Below are 19,537 nucleotides of genomic sequence, written 5' to 3'. Positions count from 1 at the left end.
TCTCTTTTCCTCTCTCCTCTTCCTTCTTTTCCTTCTCTTTCTCTTCTCTTTTCCTCTTTCCTCTTCCCTTCTTTTCCTTATCTTTTTCTCTTCTCTTTTCCTCTCTCCTCTTTCCCTTCTCTTCTTTCCCTTCTCTTCTTTTCTTTCTCCTCTCCTCTTTCCTCTTCCCTTCTTTTCCTTCTCTTTTTCTCTTCTCTTTTCCTCTCTCCTCTTCCCTTCTTTTCCTTCTCTCTTTCTCTTCTCTTTTCCTCTTTCCTCTTCCCTTCTTTTCCTTCTCTTTTTCTCTTCTCTTTTCCTCTTTCCTCTTCCCTTCTTTCCCTTCTCTTCTTTCTCCTCTCCTCTTTCCTCTTCCCTTCTTTTCCTTCTCTCTTTCTCTTCTCTTTTCCTCTTTCCTCTTCCCTTCTTTTCCTTCTCTCTTTCTCTTCTCTTTTCCTCTTTCCTCTTCCCTTCTTTTCCTTCTCTTTTTCTCTTTTCTTTTCCTCTCTCCTCTTTCCCTTCTCTTCTTTTCCTTCTCCTCTTTCCCTTCTCTTCTTTCTCCTCTCCTCTTTCCTCTTCCCTTCTTTTCCTTCTCTCTTTCTCTTCTCTTTTCCTCTCTCCTCTTTCCCTTCTCTTCTTTTCTTTCTCCTCTCCTCTTTCCTCTTCCCTTCTTTTCCTTCTCTTTTCTCTTCTCTTTTCCTCTCTCCTCTTTCCCTTCTCTTCTTTCCCTTCTCTTCTTTTCTTTCTCCTCTCCTCTTTCCTCTTCCCTTCTTTTCCTTCTCTTTTTCTCTTCTCTTTTCCTCTCTCCTCTTTTCCTTCTCTTTTCTCTTCTCTTTCTCTTTCCTCTTCCTTCTTTTCCTTCTCTCTTTCTCTTCTCTTTTCCTCTTTCCTCTTCCCTTCTTTTCCTTCTCTCTTTCTCTTCTCTTTTCCTCTTTCCTCTTCCCTTCTTTTCCTTCTCTCTTTCTCTTCTCTTTCCTCTCCTCTTTCCTTCTTTCTTCCCTTCTCTTCTTTTCTTTCTCCTCTCCTCTTTCCTCTTCCCTTCTTTTTCTTCTCTTTTTCTCTTCTCTTTTCCTCTCTCCTCTTTCCCTTCTCTTCTTTCCCTTCTCTTCTTTTCTTTCTCCTCTCCTCTTTCCTCTTCCCTTCTTTTCCTTCTCTTTTTCTCTTCTCTTTTCCTTTCTCCTCTTTCCCTTCTCTTCTTTTCTTTCTCCTCTTTCCCTTCTCTTCAATTTCTCCTCTCCTCTTTTCTCTTTCTCCTCTCCTCTTCTCCTTCTCTTCTTTCTCCTCTCCACTTTCCCTTCTTTTGTCTTTCTCCTTTTCCCCTTCTCTTCTTTTCCTTCTCTCCTCTTTCTCTTTTCTTCTTTTCTCTCTTCTTTCCCTTCTCTCTTCTTTTCCTTCTCCTCTCTTTCCTTTATCTTTTCTTTTTCTTCTTTTCTTTCTCCTCTCCTTTTTCCCCTTCTCTTCTTTTCTCTCCTCTTTCCCCTTCTCTTCTTTTCCTTCTCTCCTCTTTCCCTTCTATTTCTTCTCTCCTTTTTCCCCTTTCTCTTCTCTTTCTCCTCTCCTTTTTCCCTTCTCTTCTTTTCATTCTCCTCTCCTCTTTTCCTTTCTCTTCTTTTCTTTCTCCTCTCCTCTTTCCCTTTCTCTTCTTTTCTCTTCTCCTTTCCCATTTTCCTTTCTCTTTCTTTCCCATTTTCCCTCTCATTATTTTGCTTACGTTTTCTCTTTATTTCTGCTTCTTTCTCTTCTTTTTTTCTCTGTTTCATAATTTTTCTTTTCTTCTTCTTTGTTTTATATAATTTTTCTTTCTTTTCTTTCCCTCTCTATTCCTTTTTCCCCATTCTTTCTCTGTCTTCAGGGCCAAGTGACTTGTCCAGAGCCACACAGCTAATAAATGTCAAGTGTCAGAGTTGGCATTTGAACTCAGCTCCTCCTTACTCCAGGGCTGATGCTACTCGTGATCCATTTCTTAAAGACCAATTGTTAAATTCAGTATGAGCATTTATCGCTTAGAAACTGAGTTCATTTCTTCTTCTATATCCCTATGACTTAGCATTGTGCCTGACTGTATGTACTTGGAAATATTTTTTTCCCCTCAATAGTATTTTATTTCTCCAAATACATCTAAAGATAGTTTTCAACATTCATTTTTGTAGGACTTTGTGTTTCGAATTTATCTCCTTCCCTCTCTTCCCTTTCTCCTCCCAAAGATAGCAAGCAATCCAATATAGGTTAAATATATGCACGTGATACAAGAAAAATCAGAACAAAAGGGGAAAAAAACCACAAGAAAGAAAAAAAACAAACATACTATGCTTCAGGCTGTATTCAGTCTCTGTAATTCTCTCTCTCTGATGCAGATGGCATTTTTAGGAAATTTTTCTTGACCTGATTTCCTTAATTTGACTTAAGCCCTATCTGACACCCTCCTTGGCCCCTCAGCCCCACCTCTGAACCCTTGTGACTTTCTTTTGGGGATGATAGTGATGATAATGATGATGATAAGCATTTAGATAGCATTGTAAGGTTTGCAAATTGATCTTATTTTGTTGTCACAACTACTCTGAGAGGGAGATGCTCTTATTATTCCCATTTTATAGATGAGGAAATGGAGGCAAACAGGTTGTGAGAAATTTCTTGAGGAAAGAAACTGGGTTTTTTCTGTACTTTTCCCATACCACAATATGGTATGGTAGGGTCTACATTTTATTTTAGTTGTTTAATTTTAGTTATCTAGTAGCAGAATTACAGAATCTGAGAGCTGTCTTCTAGTATCCAATTAGCATTATCAGCAATTTCTAGAACATTTTCCTCCTCAAACTTAAGAGATCAGGAAGGTTTGTTCTAGCCTAGCAAAAATGTAGCCCACAAAAGGTGAAGGGCTTTGAATACTAAAAGGTGGGGGATGGGAAATGGACCATGTCTGATTCTTGTTTTGCTCCTCAGTTTTTCATGCTTCCCACATACACACACAGATGTTCATCCATCCCCCTCCCAGCTTTGCCCAGGAGCAAAAATTGCTCGTTGAGGCCGCCTTCTCTGCTTGGAATATTAAGCCTCCTCTCTTCTGCCTCTTGGAACCCCTAACACCCTTCAAAGCTTAGGTCCTAAAGCAGGTTGGGAAACTCTGAGTGAGGGTGGGTGGGCCTTGGAGCCCCTGCTTCAGACCTCTGTAGTCACTCAGTTATCACTGTATATGTTGTTTTCCTGGTTCGGTCCATTTCACTCTGCATCGGTTCATATCCCCAGGTTTCTCTGTAGTCATCATATTCCTTGTTTGAATAATTCTGTATTAAGATCTTTAAGGTCCGTTCCTTGGATCTGACATTCAATTTGGTCACTGAATAAACCCAAGCCTTTTTGATGTAGGATCTTAGATTTAGGACTGAAAGGGACCTCGGAAGCCATCTGGTCCAACCCTCTCCTTTCATAGATAAAGAAACCTGAGGAACATAAGGCTCTAGACACTGTGGGCACACGTTCATGTCTTCCTGGCTCTGAGCCCAGCATCCTTTCCACTATACCATATAACTTGATAGAAGTCACCCGAGTCAAATCTTTTAGAGCCCAGCTTTTTAAACTGGGGGTCTAGACCCCATCGAGGGTCTCATGGATGATGATTTATTAACAGTAAATGTCTGATTGTATACCTATTTTATATACTTATGTACTCAAAGTCATGCAAACATGTCTCGGGCAAAAAGGGGTCACGAGTGAAAAACATTTTAGAAGCCCAGTTTTAAAGGATCACAGCTTTTGTGTTTGGCTCTAAAGCTGATATTTCTCACTTCAACATTTTAAAAAGCCAGGCCGGCCTGGAAACTTATTCATTCTCCAAAATTCTGCACCATTTAAACTGCAGACTGAGTCCCTCACGGATTGGACTACCTCTTTTCTCAAAGCAAAGTAAGTGGGACCGCATGCACGGGGAGAAGAGATTTTATTTAAATAAAGGGAGAATAAAATATGAAGTACAAAATATAAAACACTGAATGCAGTGGGAACAAAGCAAGGGTAGTCTTGCAGCTCACAGATGGATTCTCAAGACTTTCTCACCATCATATAAACCTGCTTCATGGCCCCAGAAACTGTTATCTACATGCACTCATTATACGTAGTCATATACACATGCATACATGTGCCCCCCCAAAAAAAACCCTCTTTTTCTTTAGTGCCATTAAAGCTGGGAAGGAAACAGTTCCAGTCCTCGTTGCTGCGATTCCCCTGTCTGCCAGCCTGGGGGGGTGCAGCAGTCTTGGTGGAGGCTGGGAATTACTTGTCTCCTCTTCCTATTAAGAACCATCCATCCAGGAGCTGGGCGGGGTGAGCTGGGAGCATCCTCGGAGGCGTTCTGAGCTTACCACTCATCCAAATGCCGCTGCTTCTTCCACAAAGGCTCATACCTCAAGTCAGTGGAAACCAGAAGGAAACCCTGAAGGGGAAAAGGCATTGACAGGTCATTTGCTCAACAACCAATAAAGGATTTAGTAAGTTCCTATTGTGTACTAGAGACTGTGCCGCACCTGGGGTCAGGGAGACAAATCTTGTCTCAGACATTTACTATCTGGGTGACCCCGATCTTCACTACAACCCTAGGAGGGATATAAAAAATAGGGATATTATTATTCCGATTTTACAGATGAGGAAACTGAGAGGTTAAGTGACTTGCCCAGAGTCACCCAACTAGTAAGAGTCTGAGGCAGGATTAGAACTCAGGCCTTATTATGATTATGATTATTCTTTTCTGCTTTGTTTTGTTGGTTAGCAAATAACAAATTGATGGAAGTGTTTCCATGTCCCCAGGCTTTGAAGTATCAATGAAAAGAAGAATTTTGAAACCGCTGGATCTTAGGTTTTAAGTCTTGGACCATCTTGGACAAGTCATACAGCTCTCGGACCTCGGTTTTCTCATCTGTAAAATAGGGGATTCACCTGTGAGGTCCTCTCTAGGCTGAAGCTGCATTTGTGGCTTCTAATGGGGGCTCTCGGCTGATGATTTGTATCTGAGAAAGCTGCCGGGGCAGGGCCCATCCTAGGGCAGTACAACGAGGGGGGTTCTGCCACAAGGTGGCAGCAGATTGCCTAATCCCACTCCAGATGCTCTCCTTGTGTAGCTGCAAATTGCAAGGAACAAACGGGGAGCTGATACAAGTGCTGGGCCTGGAACTGGGGAAACCGAGGTGCAAATCCCCGTATGTGGGCCCCTGGGTGAGTGGCTTAATGCCTTCCACTGTTTCCTTTAAAATGATGGGGTGGGGGGGAGGTTGGACCAGGGGCCTCTGAAAGCTTCAGCACAAAACCTCTGCTCCCATGAACCACAGAACCTCAGAGAGGGTCCAAAATCATGGGTTTGTGAACTGGAAAAAAAACCAATGATTTCAGTAGAATTGATTTCTTTGTAATCCTATATATTTTATGAATTCAGAGGACACACCTATTGGGGACTGTCAAAATGGTCAGGCCACATGGAAAAAGTAAAGATCCTGGGACTGATCCATCAGCTTCCCTTAACAGGGGAGGAAACGGCACTTCAGAGAAGGCAAGCGGGCTGTCCAGAATTCTGTTGTCATCAAATATTCAAAAAGTGGTTATCTAAGAAATGGACTCGACATATTTCTTTTCAAACTAAGTTTGACCTGTGAGTAGAAGGTACAGGAGGAACAGAGTTTGGTTCTCTCTCTCTCTCTCTCTCTCTCTCTCTCTCTATATATATATATATATATATATATACAAAAAAAAAAACTTCCTAAAAATTAGACTTGTCCAAAAATGGAATGGGCCACCCAAAGATGGAAATAGTTCCTGCTAATAGGAATTATATGGACTAGATTTAGAGATAACAGGTAGTTTTTACACTAATTCTGCAGATGAGGAAACTGAGCTCTGGGAGGTTAATTTGGCTAAGGTCACAAAGGAAGAACTGTGATTTGAATTCATTTCTTGTGATTTGAATTCATTTCTTCCGACTTGAAATCAAGCCCTCTTTCCACTATGTCATGATGTTGAACTGTATGACCCTTTGTCTGGAATCATGGGATCAAAGATTTTTTGGGGGGAGGATCAAAGATTTATCTGTGATAGGGAGGTCATTAGATCCATCTTATTCATTTTACACATGAGGCCCATTTTAAGTGAGGCCCAGAGAAGATGAGATTTTCCAAAAATCACAAGGAATCCAGAATGTTGAAAAGGGGCTTCGGCCTTCATTGTCACTCGGCCAAGATGACACATCTGGGCTTGGGACTTTGAGAGTTTAGAATAATAGAAAAATTAGAATATTTCTAATAATTAGAATAATTCTAAGAAAAGAAGGCAGGATAGGAGAGTCATTTTCTCACCTTGTGAACTTCAATGTCAGAATTAACGAGAGAGATCTGATGTGGGTTAGGAAGTGGGAAGCCTTGCTGTAATCTGGCTAAAAAACAAAACATTAAAAAAAAAAAAAAACAACTCAGACATGCGCAGGTATATAGAAGTGACTCTGCAAATATTAGTTTTTTAATCTTGTTCCTTCTATTTTTCTCTTTCGTATTTTTAATTGAATTTTATTTTTAGGTTTACCTTCTCTCCTTCCCATTTTCCCTGCAGCCCCATTGAGAAAGCATGGAAGACAAAATCCCTATTACAAATATGCATATAATTAAGCAAAACACATTTTCACATTGGCCATGTACAAAAAAAATAAGTCTCAACCAGCACCCCAAGTCCATCACCTTTCTGTCAAGAGATGGATTTTTTTTTTTTTTTGGATCAACACTTCCCCAGCTTTTCTCCGAAGAACTTTTAAACTGATCTGCTTACTTAACTGAAAACGTCTGCAATTTTGCACATCTGGGCAGCAGGAAAGAAAATCTGACAGCTTGCTATTTTCACTTAAAAGCACAATTTACATTTTGCCAAGGCTTAAACTCATGGGCTCTGAGAACATTTCATTCTTTAAAATGAAAAACAATTTGAATGAATGCCCCATAGTTGCAAATTGCTGAGCAATTGTGTGTCAGTTGAAGGAGCAAGATTGGCAATCACTGAAACTGAGTTTGTCAATCTAACCCATGAATTCTGGGCTTTGGATGGGAGGCCATCATGATTTCACCCTTGAGCTTTGTGAGATTGAGAGGAGCATCTAGTTTCCTGTTGATTCAAATGAGAATTTCTCCTCAAAAGATTATAAGAATTTTATAATCTCCCCTATACATATATATACACAATTACAAATACATATATATATATATACACACACATATATATGCTCCCTTATATCGATAAAGACCTCACCCTTCTTGTTGAAAGCACCAATAAGAATACTATTATTAATGAAGACTTGACTTAATCTCTAATTTATTTTGTAATGAAATTGTGATGTAATAGTAACTCTTAAATCCCAGTGTTTGTAACCTTGAGTCCACAGATTTCAAAGAGGTTTATGGGTAGATTTCAGGGCGGTCTCTGAATTTTGTTGTGAAAAAAATTTATTTTCACTAGCTTCTAAGTGGAATTTAACATTTCCTTCAATTATGAATTATAAAAGATTATTCTGGCAGGGAGTGCATGGGTTTCACCAAATTGCCAAAGGGGAGCCTCATGCAGAAAAGGTTTAGAACTCCCAAGTCGATGGTTTCTATTTTGGGCTAGGTTAATACCAGTGCCCCAGAAAGCAGCAGTCTTGGAGTGAAAGATAGGAGGTTTTCCAAATGCTTTCCTGATCCCCAGGAATCCCACAGTTCCTTAAGATGCCCTCTTCATTAAAGGGCCTTGGGCCAAGCCTTACTTACCATTAACTAATGGGAAGACTCCAAAGTGGAGGATTGAGGAGAAAATGTTCTCAAATCTCAGGACCTGAAACAAAGGACCAAGTAAATGAGAGACACATCTCTCCAGATGTGATATTCTTATGTTGTGCTGTGTGACCCTGACAAAGCCCTCTACTCCAGATGCCTCAGTTTCCTTATCTGTAAAATGGGGAGGAGGGCAGTAATTAGCCTTGAAGGAGACTATGTTTTCTTCCAGGTATAAATCTATATTATAAGAATGTGGGTCAGCTAGGGGGGCGCCATAGTGGATAAAGTACCAGGTCTGGAATTAGGACCATTCATCTTCCTGAGCTCAAATCCAGCCTCAGACACTTACTAGCTGGGTGACTCTGAGCAAATCATTTAACCCTGATCCCCCCCCCCCAAAAAAAAAAACATTTTTTTCTTATATTATGAATTTTGGGCAAACATTATCCTTTATAAGAAATGGTACTGAGGATGATGTAATTGTCTCATTGGAAAATTTAACTCTCTTGATTTGAATGCTGTGCAATTATTAAGTTATTAAGAGGCTATTGTCAAAATGTTAAGATCTTTGTCATTCAGTTATTTTTTAGTCTTCACTAACTCTTTGAGAGCCCACTGGGGGGTTTTCTTGGCAAAGATACTGGAATGATTTCTATTTTCTTCTCCGGTTCATTTTACAGATGAGAAACTGAGGCAAACAGGGTGAAGTGACTTATTTAGGGTCACACAGCAAGGACATGTCTGAAGCTGGATTTGAACTCAGAAAGATGACTCACCTAGCTGCCATTAGATATATTTTAAGAGTTGGACTTTTAGCTGTCCCAACTAATGAAGCTATGGTTCAATCAAACACCAAACCAAACCAAACCCATGAGTTTGCCTTTCTAGCTGGTACCACTGAGCTCTAGGGTGGCTTCTGGGTTGTTACTCTGAACATGGGATCTTCTTCTAGTTAGAAGAATAAGATCCACATAAAACAGTGAGACTGGTGGTGAGAGGGAGGATGATATGCCTGGCCTCAAAGAGGTACCCATACCCCCACAGCCTGCATAGACACATTCCAAATATCTGCAGGAAACTGGTTTAAAAGCCTCAAAGAGCAAGTGTAATAAATATTGACCTCCAATGCCCATTTACCACCTTTGTTTGGAATTCTGGTGCATCAAGTTAACTCCAGAAGTTTAGCTTAAAATTATTTTTTAAATAGGCTTTGAAATCTCTGAGAGCAACTGCTCCTACATCCTGATGAGTTTTAGCAACTTTCTGAATGTTCTGTTAAAAAAAAAAAATCCTTTCATAGATTTCACTGAATGACAGTGTACTTCGTTTTTTTAAAGAGCAAATTATCCTGGTGGGTGGAGGAACAGTGAGAGAGAAATTTTTGGAGCAGAAAAGAAAAAGGGAAAAAAGGATATTTGGAAGCAGAAGATAGAATCATTCAGGCAAAAAGGCAGCAGGTGAGGAGGCGGCTCAGGTGCCTTCTCTGCTCCAAGGTTCTTAAATCTTACCTCAATAGAGCTATGATTAGACTCTGGCCCAGAGAGACGGAACCTAGAGAAAGAAAAGTTCAGAAAGTAATTTTGTAAAAAAAGTAAGAACTATTTAAATTTCAAAATGCCCCCCTCTCTCCCCACCCCCACCCCAAAAAACTATCAAAATCAGAGAGACGGAAACATCTTCTATTATTAAATTTGCCTTTTGGGAAATGCTGGGGGAAATCTTTAGCTTACCATTGTTCTAAAAATCCTAGTGTAAGTTCCATCCGATCATTCATTCATTCATTCATTCATTTAATAGACAACAAAGGGTATTTGGAAAAGAATGCTGTATTGGAGTTGTGAGAGCTGGGTTCAAATTCTGACTTCTACCATTATTTATGTGATCTTAGGTAAGCCACTTCATGTGATTAAGCTTCTCTTTCCTTATTTGTAAAATGGATGTCCCCTAACATGTTTATGAATCTATGATCTTGAGAATCTTCACTCTACTTTTCTCTCTCTGTGTGACAAGTCACTTAATTTAATTTCTTTAATCCACTCTTTCCTCCTCTGTAAAGGGCCCCTACTAGAGTTCTAAATCGATGCTTTGGACATTTATGAAGCCCCACTGTGTGCTCAGTGATGAGGTTGCTGGCCACCCGCTTCCTTTTTTCCACAGGAAGCATGAGATGATTGAGGTTTCCCAGGCTGGTCCCTCAGAGCCCATTCGCCCTTTCATGCAGCGATATTGTGGCCCCACTTGTCATGGGCAGCTTGTAACCATGGGAGCATGTCTCCCCATCATGAGAGCCAAGGTTGCTTGTGGCTCCTCTGACCTCTGCTGGGTGTGACTCAATGGCCTTGTGGAGCTCCTGGCTCCAGCTGGAGTCCTTGGCTGAGATGCTGTGTCTGAGAACCTTTTTTCTGCATCATGTGGGAATGTGAGCACACACACACACACACACACACACACACACACACGGCAGCAGGTACTGCAGAAGACAGAACCATGGGCCCATACAAATCTGATGTGTACATATACACAGGTTGTCTCTTTTTATAGAATATAAGACCCTTGAGGACAAGGACTATTTCATTTTTGCCTAACACACAACAGAGTTCCTGACATATAATACATATTTCATGGTTGACTGAGTAGAGAAATATTGTAATCAAATCCTTCCCCACCAAAGAGCCCTCATTATTAGAGATTTTTGTAAATCTAAACTAAACTGAATAGATCACCAAAAAAAAAAAATGACTACCTCATTTACTTAAGGCTCAAAGATTTACCAATATTTCCTGTCCTGTTCCCTTCTTCCCCCCAAAAAACCATTGAGGAAATATTATTTTACATTTTATAGATGAGAAAATCAAGGTGTAAAATGACCTCTCCAAAGTCTCACAGCTAGTAAGTGTTATTATTCTTGTGATTTGAAACTTTGTCATTTGACCGTTTCCCCGATGTCCATGATACTTTATGACATTGTGGCCTGGGATTTCCCTAAAATGCTCTTGGAAAAGGCATCTTTCCATGGATATACTTGTAAATGTTTAACAATTGACTCTCTGAGTGGTAGGGGTAGGGATGTATGCTAGACATAGTTTTAAATTTAATGTGTATTATTATCAATATTTTCTCCATCACTTTCTTAAAATATAAACAAGAAACAAGGCCTTGATTTGTGTCTATTTATTTCTCAGGTATAAACACTCACAATGAACAGACTCTCTAGAAGTTTGAGCTGACTCTACCACCCACCACCACCATCACTATCACCTTGCTCCTGTCCCATCAGCCCCCTGGCTTACTGTTTATAAAGCAAAGACCGATGCATATTGCTTGGCTCAGCAGATTGCTCAGTCAAGCAAAGAGAGAGCAGTCTGTCTGCTCCACTTTGGGGAAAGCTGCTGCTCCAGTGAGACACTGTGCCAGCCACTTTCTGACATGACTGGTTTGCCCTTCCCTGTTTGTCCGATAGAATGCTTCTATGTTTAAACAGATTAAACAGATGTTTATCTGTCTATACTTGTATGGTGTGAAGGAAGGAGGCAGTTTTACTGGGGTGACCAAGCATAGTGCTACAGATATAGGCCTAGAAGGAAACGGTGGCCATTCACCTCATTTTGCAGAAAAGGAAACTGAGGCGAGCAGGACTAACTCAGGGCCACACTGTCAGTAAGTACCTGAAGCCATATTTGAACTCATGAGGACGAGTCTTCCTAACTCCAGACCTAGTACTCTGTCCATTGCAGCTCCACCTCACTGCCCCATCACACAACTAGTAAAGTACTCAAAGGAGATTCTAACTGTTACTTTTTTATTTCAAATCTAGCCCTTCTTCTCTTTATAACCTCTTTTAAAGTCCTAAGAAAACCAAGAAACCATTTAATGTGACCTGCTCACTGGAGACATGAGTACTGAATACACACCGAAACAGAACTCAGCATTCTAAATCATTCTCTGCCTTTGGGCTCTGAGAATAAGGATCTGTTTCTCTGCTCCATTAAGAAAAAAAAAAAAAAACAACTTGTTTCCTACAGAAGAAAATGGTTTTTCACTTGATGTCCAAATGTTGATTTTGAAGAGATGATCTTCCAGAACTCCTAAAAGTAGTCATTTAAATCCAATTTCTCTTACCTGTTCAGAGATAAGGAGCAGATCAATTTCCTTCCCAAAATAGCCAGGCCGACACTGGTACTGGCCACCTGTGGAAGACCAAACGCTTTGGTTACTGGGCTGTGTGAATGTCATTTCAGATTCGACACTGTTATCTTCTGTAACTGAAAATGCAGAAGCTACGCTGTCTTGAAAATAATCTAGCTCAAAAATTCTCTTTCTAAGGAATGGGATTTGAAAAGATACCATCTTTTTTGGAGGTGAGGGGATAGTTCTTAATTGTCTGCTATTGTCATACTTCCTCTTTCCCTCTCAATTATCTTTTAAATATCTTTTTAAATAAAAAAAAAATCAATAGTGACAATACTTGCCTATCATAATGATCAAACTTACCCCGAGGAAGAAATAAATTCTCCTTTCTCCATTTTTGAGAAAAGGGGACTCTGAGGTTGGAATACAATATAGTACCAGACCCAAATGATGTTATTGGCTAGTTCTGAGGTATTTTTCTATGCCCCTGTCCTCTCCTCCACTTTTAAAATTCATTATTAGAGAGATTTTTGTAAATCTAAACTAAACTGAGTAGATCACCAAAAAAAAAAAAAAAATGACTGCCTCACTTACTTAAGGCTCCAAATTTACTAATATTTCCTGTCCTGTCCCTCTCCCACCCCCAGCAACCTATTGAGGAAATATTATTAGCCCCATTAACTATTAGAATTATTCTCAGGAAAACGGTGATACAGGATAATTCCAAAGGATTCATGATGAAGCCTCCAGAGAAAGAATAGAAACTGTCTGAATACAGATTAAAAGCATGGGTTTTTCTTTCTTTCTTTCTTTCTTTTACTCTCTCTTTCTCTCTTTCTCTTTTCTCTTTCTCTCTCTTTCTTTCTTTGTCTCTCTCTCTCCGTCTCTCTCTATCTCTCTGTTTCTCTGTCTCTCTCCCTCCCTCCCTCCCTCTTTTCCTTCCTTTTCCTTCCTCCCTTCCTTCCTTCCTTCCTTCCTTCCTTCCTTCCTTCCTTCCTTCCTCCCTTCCTCCCTCCCTCCCTCCCTCCCTTCCTTCCTTCCCCTCCTCTCTCTTTTCAAGTCTTGTAAATAATGACTAATATGGAAATATTTTATATGACTATACATGTATAACCCATATCAGATTGCTTACCACCTTAGAAAGGATGAGGGGAGGGAGGAAAGGATAGAATTTGAGACTCAAAACTTTAAAAAAAGTTTTAAAAATTGTTTTAACATGTATTTAGGGAAAAATACAATATTATATAAACTAACTATTAGCATTTAATTTTTTGTTATGTCATGTCTGATATATTAAATCACATCCAATACTTTGTGACCCTATTTGGGGTTTTCTTCGCAAAGATACTGGAGTCATTTGCTCATTCCTCTCCACTTCATTTTACAGATAAAGAATCTGAAGTAAATGGGGTAGAGTGACAGGGTCACACAGCTAGTAAGTATCTGAGGTTGAATTTGAACTCATGTTTTCCTTACTTAAGCTCCATTACTCTATATATTATGTCCCAGTATGATGCCATATTGTTCTCTGAAAAATTCCATAGGTTTGCAATTCCACTGGCAATGAATGAATGCACTTATTTCTCCACATTCCTGTTAGCATTGAGTTTCTTTGCATTTCTAAATTATTGTCTGCCAATTTGATGGATATCTATTTTTTTGTTGTCTTTCTAGCCCATCAGGAAAGAAGACCTCAGTAGGTCCCAAGTACAAACCATAAATACTTCCTGGCACTTGGGAAGCATGTGGCAAGGGCCTCCACTGAATGAAATCTATTTGGGGATCTTTGACTTGAAATCATCCCCCTTGTGCTGGTTACTTACAAAATCCATGGAGACGATAGCTTCCTCCGTGGTGTTTTCAGGCTTGGTCAGCATCACGACAGACCCAGGGATGTTGAGGGTAAAATTGTTTGGTTCTAAATTGACCACTGGGGGTTCAGTGGTCAGGATCCTCATCATCAGTGGCTGGGCCATAATATATAGTTCTGCAATCTGTCCAAATTCAAGAAGAGATAAGTGGGGTTAAGTAATGTGAAAATACTGAGAATCGAAACCAAGTGAAAGAGACTTGCATAGTAATCATGACCATTGAAATTAATCTATTTCAACAAAAAAGTACCATTAAAACAACTTTTTCAGTTATTTGGTTGGGTCTCTATGCTTACTCTATCTATTCAGGCTTAGATTTGGGGTGGTCTTTGATGATGATTGTTAAATTTTAGACAATTATTCTTTAATGATAGCTAATATTTAAAGTTTACAGAATTCTTTTTATATATTTCATTTGATACTTATAACAATGTAAGGTAGGAGCTGCTATTGTCCCTAGGAAACTGAGGCTGAGAAATGTTAAAGAGATTTGTCTAGAATCATAAAGCTAGTTAATTGTCTAATGAAGGATTTGAATTCTGGTCTTCAGAACAAAAGGGAGAAATCATGGGAGAGAAAAAAAAAACAAAAAAAGAAGTGAACATAGATGTGTTGATTTATATTCAGTTCATTTGGATGCAGATGACATTAAGGGTTTATTGGAATTGCTTTGGATCACTGAACCACTGAGAAGAATCAAGCCTTTCATAGTTGATCATTGCATATCCTTGCTGTTATTGTGTACAGCGTATTCCAGATTCTGCTTGTTTCACTCATCATCTATTTGTGTAAATCTTTCCAGGCCTTATTAAAATCAGCTTATCATTTTTTATAGAACAATAATATTCTATTATCTTCACATACTACAATCTATTCAACCATTCCACAATTGATAGGCATTTACTCATTTTCCAATTCTTTATTACCACAAAAAGAGCTGCTATAAATATTTTTGCACATGTGGAGCCTTTTCCCTTCTTTATGATTTCCTTCGGGTACAAACTGAGGCCTTTTTGACATCAAGCCCAGTATTCTATCCACTATACTGATTTATAAGAAATAAAGCTAATTCCTAGGTACCAGAAATGAAAATGCCTTTGCTAAAATCAAAATGCTTTTTATGTGTACGTATGCTTTGCCTATGATGAATTATAAACTCCATAAAGGCAGACATTCTCAATATATAATATTCAGATAAATATTAGCTTCACAAAATTCACAAATATAGACCAAATTCCCTTTCCTTTCATTGGTTCAAATAATTTTGAACCTAGTTGAGACCTGAAGGGAAAAAAAAAACCATTTATTTGGGGAACTTAGAGTGTAATGTTTAAATATCTTGAACATATTTACAATGTCACCTTAAATTTGTCTCAAAGGGAATTCATTGTTTTTTCCCCCTCAACCTACTCTCCCTTTGGATTTATTTGTCTGTATTGCCAGCCTTCATCCAGTGTCCCAATTTCAAAGTCTTAGAACTAAGTCAGATTCCTTCTCCTTTACCTCTCGTACGTGTTTGTCCTTCATTTTTGAAGGACACCACCACCACCAACTCTCCATCTTGAGACTTGTGATTAAGAAACAGAACTTGCATCACTCACCTGAGAAAACAGACTTCCAATGCCCTGGGGGTTTTGAATTAGATGCTTGGATAACTGGAAAATAAATGGAGAAGTCATTCAACATCGTTTCAATTGCTCATCTCATTTTCCTTCATCGGGAAAATGCTGTGTGTACTATCATTTTTATGAGGCAAAAATGCTCCTGAAAGAGAGTTATAGCATATTCCAACTAGATGGTGCAGTGATTGAAAGCTCTAGGCTTGGGGAATCAGGAAAACTTGAGTTCAAATCTTACCTCTGATACTTCCTAGTTGTATGAATCATGGGCAAGTCACTTCACCCTGTTTTTTTCACCCTTTACCTCTGTTTTCTTATCTGTGAAATGAGCTGGGAAGGAAATGGCAAACTACTCTAGTATTTTTGTCAAAAAAATCCCCCAACCAAAATGGGGTCAGAGAGGACAGGAAAAATAACTCAATAATAAACAACAACACATATCTATGCAAATATATAAGTTCTTTAAACTGTTCTGAATATTTTCACATAAATTTTAACTACTTCAATGTCCTCATCTGTAGAATGGGAATAATAACAGTGACTATCTTAAAGGGTTGTCATGAGGATCAAATAAGGTAATAGGTTTACAATGCTAGACAAACCTTAAAAAGATATGTAAATGCTGGTTATTGTCTTTTACTTACAAAGCTACCATACTGGAATAATTTATAGAATAAACGTTTTATTATTGCCACTGGTTTTCAAAAAGAATATGGCAGCGGTGGGGCTGATAGGAGTGGGTGGGGATAGATTGTCATAGGACTCATAGTCACACATGACTTTTAAACCAAGATAGTTCTAAACCAAGATGATGAAGCTCAAGATGATGCTATGTATCATTAAAAACAACTAGGATATTTAACCTGAGAAAAGTTTCAGGGAAGATATGAACGCTGTCTCCAGGTACATGATGAGCTCACCTCTGGAAGAGGGTCAGAGTTATTCTATTTGGCCGTAGGAGACAGGGCAAGAGCCAGAGATGGGAGCTGCAAAAAGGAAACTGATGGGTTTGAGGTCAGGACAAAATTTCCTAATAATTGGAGCTGTCCCAAAATGGACTTTCTGGGCAAGTGACAGTTTCCTCCCCTTAGAGGTCTTCAAGCAAAGGCTGAATGAGTTTTATGGACAGGTGATCTAGGGAATTCTTGGTGAGAGATGGGTCGGATTGTTGGCTTTCAAGGTTCTTTCCAATCCTTTGATTCAGAGCTTGAGAGTTTTTGACTATTAGTACAATCAGTCTTTGAGTCATTAAATGACAAGCTCCCAGAGACAGAGGGTACTGTAGAGGTAATCCAGTCTAATTTTGATCTGCACAAGAATCCCCTCCTGACAAATAATAATGATAACATTCATATAGCACTTTAAGACTGGCAAAGGACTTTACAAATCTTACCTTACTGGATCCTTATAACAATTCTGGGAGGTAGATACTATTATTTTCCCCATTTTACAGTTGAGGAAACTGAAATAGACAGGTGGAATGACTTTGCCCAAAGTTAAGTGTCTGAGACAGAATTTGAATTCAGGTCTTTTTGACTCCAGATGATAAGCCAAGCTCTGCTTGAAGGTTTCTTAGGTAGGAGAAGTCACCACCTCCAAAGCTAACCCATTCCACTTTTGGACAACTCCAATTGTTAGGAGGCTTTACCTTAGATGGAACTAAAATTGACCTCTCTTCAACTTCTGGCCATTGTTCCTATTTTTGTCATTAGGGGCCAAGCAGACTTTCTCACAAATATAAAATACTTCCTTTGCAGATATATATATATATATCTACTCTCTATTTATCCATCCATCTCTCTCTGTCTCTCCTTCCTTCTTTCTCTCCCTCCCCATCTATCTATCCAGCTAGCTCTCATGATTGCTCAATGAAGCAAGTCAGATCTATGGCATCAAAGCAGTCAGGGCTCTATTTACAGATGATAGTTTATTCTGACTGTTGACTAATTGTGGATTTGCTTCCATTATAGGTGGGAGGTACATGACATAAACATCAATGACTTTGTCTGCTCTCTTATGAATTACTATAATTTAAATAACTCCAGTCGATAGTAGGTGGGAATGCTTGAGAAGGCACATCACAAGATTGAGAACCAATGCAGAACAATATCCAAGAAATTCAGGGTAAGCTAAAGGCCGTTTTTTCATAGTTCTTTTCATTGTTGTCATTGGTATCATTGGAACTTGATCACTTAGGATTTATAAGCAACCAATTAGCTTAATTAAGTGCTTAATATGTGCTGGATATCATGCTAAATGTATGGAGGGGTACAAAGAAAGGGAAAAATCATCCCTGTCTTCAAAGTACTTATATTCCAATGGTAGAGTTAAGAAACATACGTACATATATATATGTACATAAATATATACAATTGTATATTATATATGCATATATCTTTATATGTAATATATAATACCTCAGCAACAAAATATATACAAAAACATGTAGATATAGCCATAGATGAACACATATATGTAATATATACATACACATATTTTGGTTTTTTTTGTTGTTCGGTTACTTCAGTCATTTCCAATTCTTTGTGATCTCTTTTAAAGTTTTCTTTTTTCTTTCTTTCTTTTTTTTGGAGCGGCAACCAGGATTGTGACTTGCCCAGAGTCACACAGCTAGTGAGGATTAAGTGTCTGAGGCTGGATTTGAACTCAGGTTCCCCTGCCTCCAGGGCCTGTGGTCCATTCACTGCACCTTCTAGCTGCCCCATTTGGACTTTTCTTGGGAGAGATACTAGAGCGGTTTGTCATTATTTTTTATCTAGCTCATTTTACAGACGAATAAACTGAGGCAAATGGGGTTAAGTGACTTGTCCAAGATCACACAGCTAGTCAGTGCCGGAGGCCAGATTTGAACTCAGGAAGATGAGTGTTCCTGACCTCAGACGGGAGCCTCTTCTTCCTTATACAAACTCAAACATATGCATAAACGTAGACACACAAACACAAATACACTCCCAATATGACAAATATAGAGCAGAGGGAAAGTAACATTCAGTGGGAAGGCTCTAGCAACTGGGGAGATCACTTGATAGAGATGGGATGGCAGCTTCTCAAGAATGGGCCCTGTCCTGGTTAGTACAGAATAAGGTCCCAGGAAGTGACTGAAGCCCAAGATAAATATGTTCCCTCTCACCTCTTTTGTGGTCAGGGTGACATTGAAAGCTCCAGTTATGAAATAAGTGAAGGATGCCGACTTAAGGAAATACTCCGAGATTCCAATATAAAGCATGGAATCACTGCGGTCTGGGAGGGTGAATGGAACAGGCTGGAAGGGAGGGTCGGTAAGATTTCCCACTGGGTAGAATGTGCCCTATAGGGAGAAAGAAGAAAAATCAATACATTTTGGGAAAAAACCAAGTCATCAGAGCAATTACTGATATATATGTACATATATGTATATGTATGTTTATATATATATATATTATTTTAAAATCTGTAAAACACTTTACATACATTATGTCATTAGATCCTGGAGGCAGGGTGTCTTAGTGGATAGAGCCTTAGTCTTAAAGACCAGAAAACCTGGGCTTCAGTTCCATATAGGCTATGTGACACTGGGCAAATCCCTTAACCTTTTAGTGCCCCAAATAATTCTATGATTACAAGATGCAAATTCGTTTTTAAAGGAGCTCCCTCCATAGATGAAATCATAGTTTCAGGAAAATCAACAATGAAAACAATAATAACTACCATTTAAGGTTTATAAAACACTGTACGTAATTTATTTCATTTGATCCTCACAACAACCTGAGAGGGAGGTGTTATTATTAGTCCCATTTTATAGATGAGAAAAGTGAGAGCTAATAAGTGCCTGCGTCAACCAAAAGCTTCTAAAGTAGATACCGATATTTTCACTTTAAGAATGGACAAACTGAGATTCAGGGAGGTTACATGACTTGTCCAGATAATAAGTTAATAAGTATTCTAGGTTAGGCGCTTTATTATTATGTTGCATCCTTTCTTCCTTAGAATATGGCAACCAGTGAGCCAGGAGTGCAAAGAAGTTAGTAGAAGAAAAACTATAGAAATTTGGTAAAATTGAGTGTGGAGAGTTGCGGGGGAAGGTAAGAGTGAAACAACCCAAGCCTAATGACTATTTGGTCAGGAACTATATTTTTTAAAACAGTGATAATTAGCCTCTAGAACAAGAATGAAA

At 38.9% G+C, this 19,537-nt stretch overlaps 1 protein-coding gene across 4 annotated transcripts in view; it reads right to left on the bottom strand.

Moving 5' to 3' along the window:
• Nucleotides 1-3,899: 3,899 nt before the first annotated feature.
• Nucleotides 3,900-19,537, bottom strand: part of BPIFC (BPI fold containing family C) — a 46,818-nt gene continuing 31,180 nt past the window's right edge. For all 4 annotated transcript variants that reach the window (XM_031938101.1, XM_031938099.1, XM_031938100.1 and 1 more), the window contains 8 exons: nucleotides 18,515-18,691; nucleotides 15,349-15,402; nucleotides 13,700-13,870; nucleotides 11,868-11,935; nucleotides 9,257-9,299; nucleotides 7,743-7,806; nucleotides 6,309-6,385; nucleotides 3,900-4,402 (listed from right to left, as the gene is read on the bottom strand). In XM_031938101.1, coding sequence (XP_031793961.1) covers nucleotides 4,328-4,402; nucleotides 6,309-6,385; nucleotides 7,743-7,806; nucleotides 9,257-9,299; nucleotides 11,868-11,935; nucleotides 13,700-13,870; nucleotides 15,349-15,402; nucleotides 18,515-18,691 — 729 coding nt within the window. In that variant the 3' untranslated portion in view covers nucleotides 3,900-4,327. The remainder of the gene's footprint in view (nucleotides 4,403-6,308; nucleotides 6,386-7,742; nucleotides 7,807-9,256; nucleotides 9,300-11,867; nucleotides 11,936-13,699; nucleotides 13,871-15,348; nucleotides 15,403-18,514; nucleotides 18,692-19,537) is intronic.

The sequence above is a fragment of the Sarcophilus harrisii genome, chromosome 5 (genome assembly GCF_902635505.1).
Source record: "Sarcophilus harrisii chromosome 5, mSarHar1.11, whole genome shotgun sequence".
NCBI classification, from domain to species: domain Eukaryota; kingdom Metazoa; phylum Chordata; class Mammalia; order Dasyuromorphia; family Dasyuridae; genus Sarcophilus; species Sarcophilus harrisii.
The sequence above is the reverse complement of the archived record's forward strand: the minus strand, read 5'-3'. Positions and strand labels throughout refer to the sequence as shown.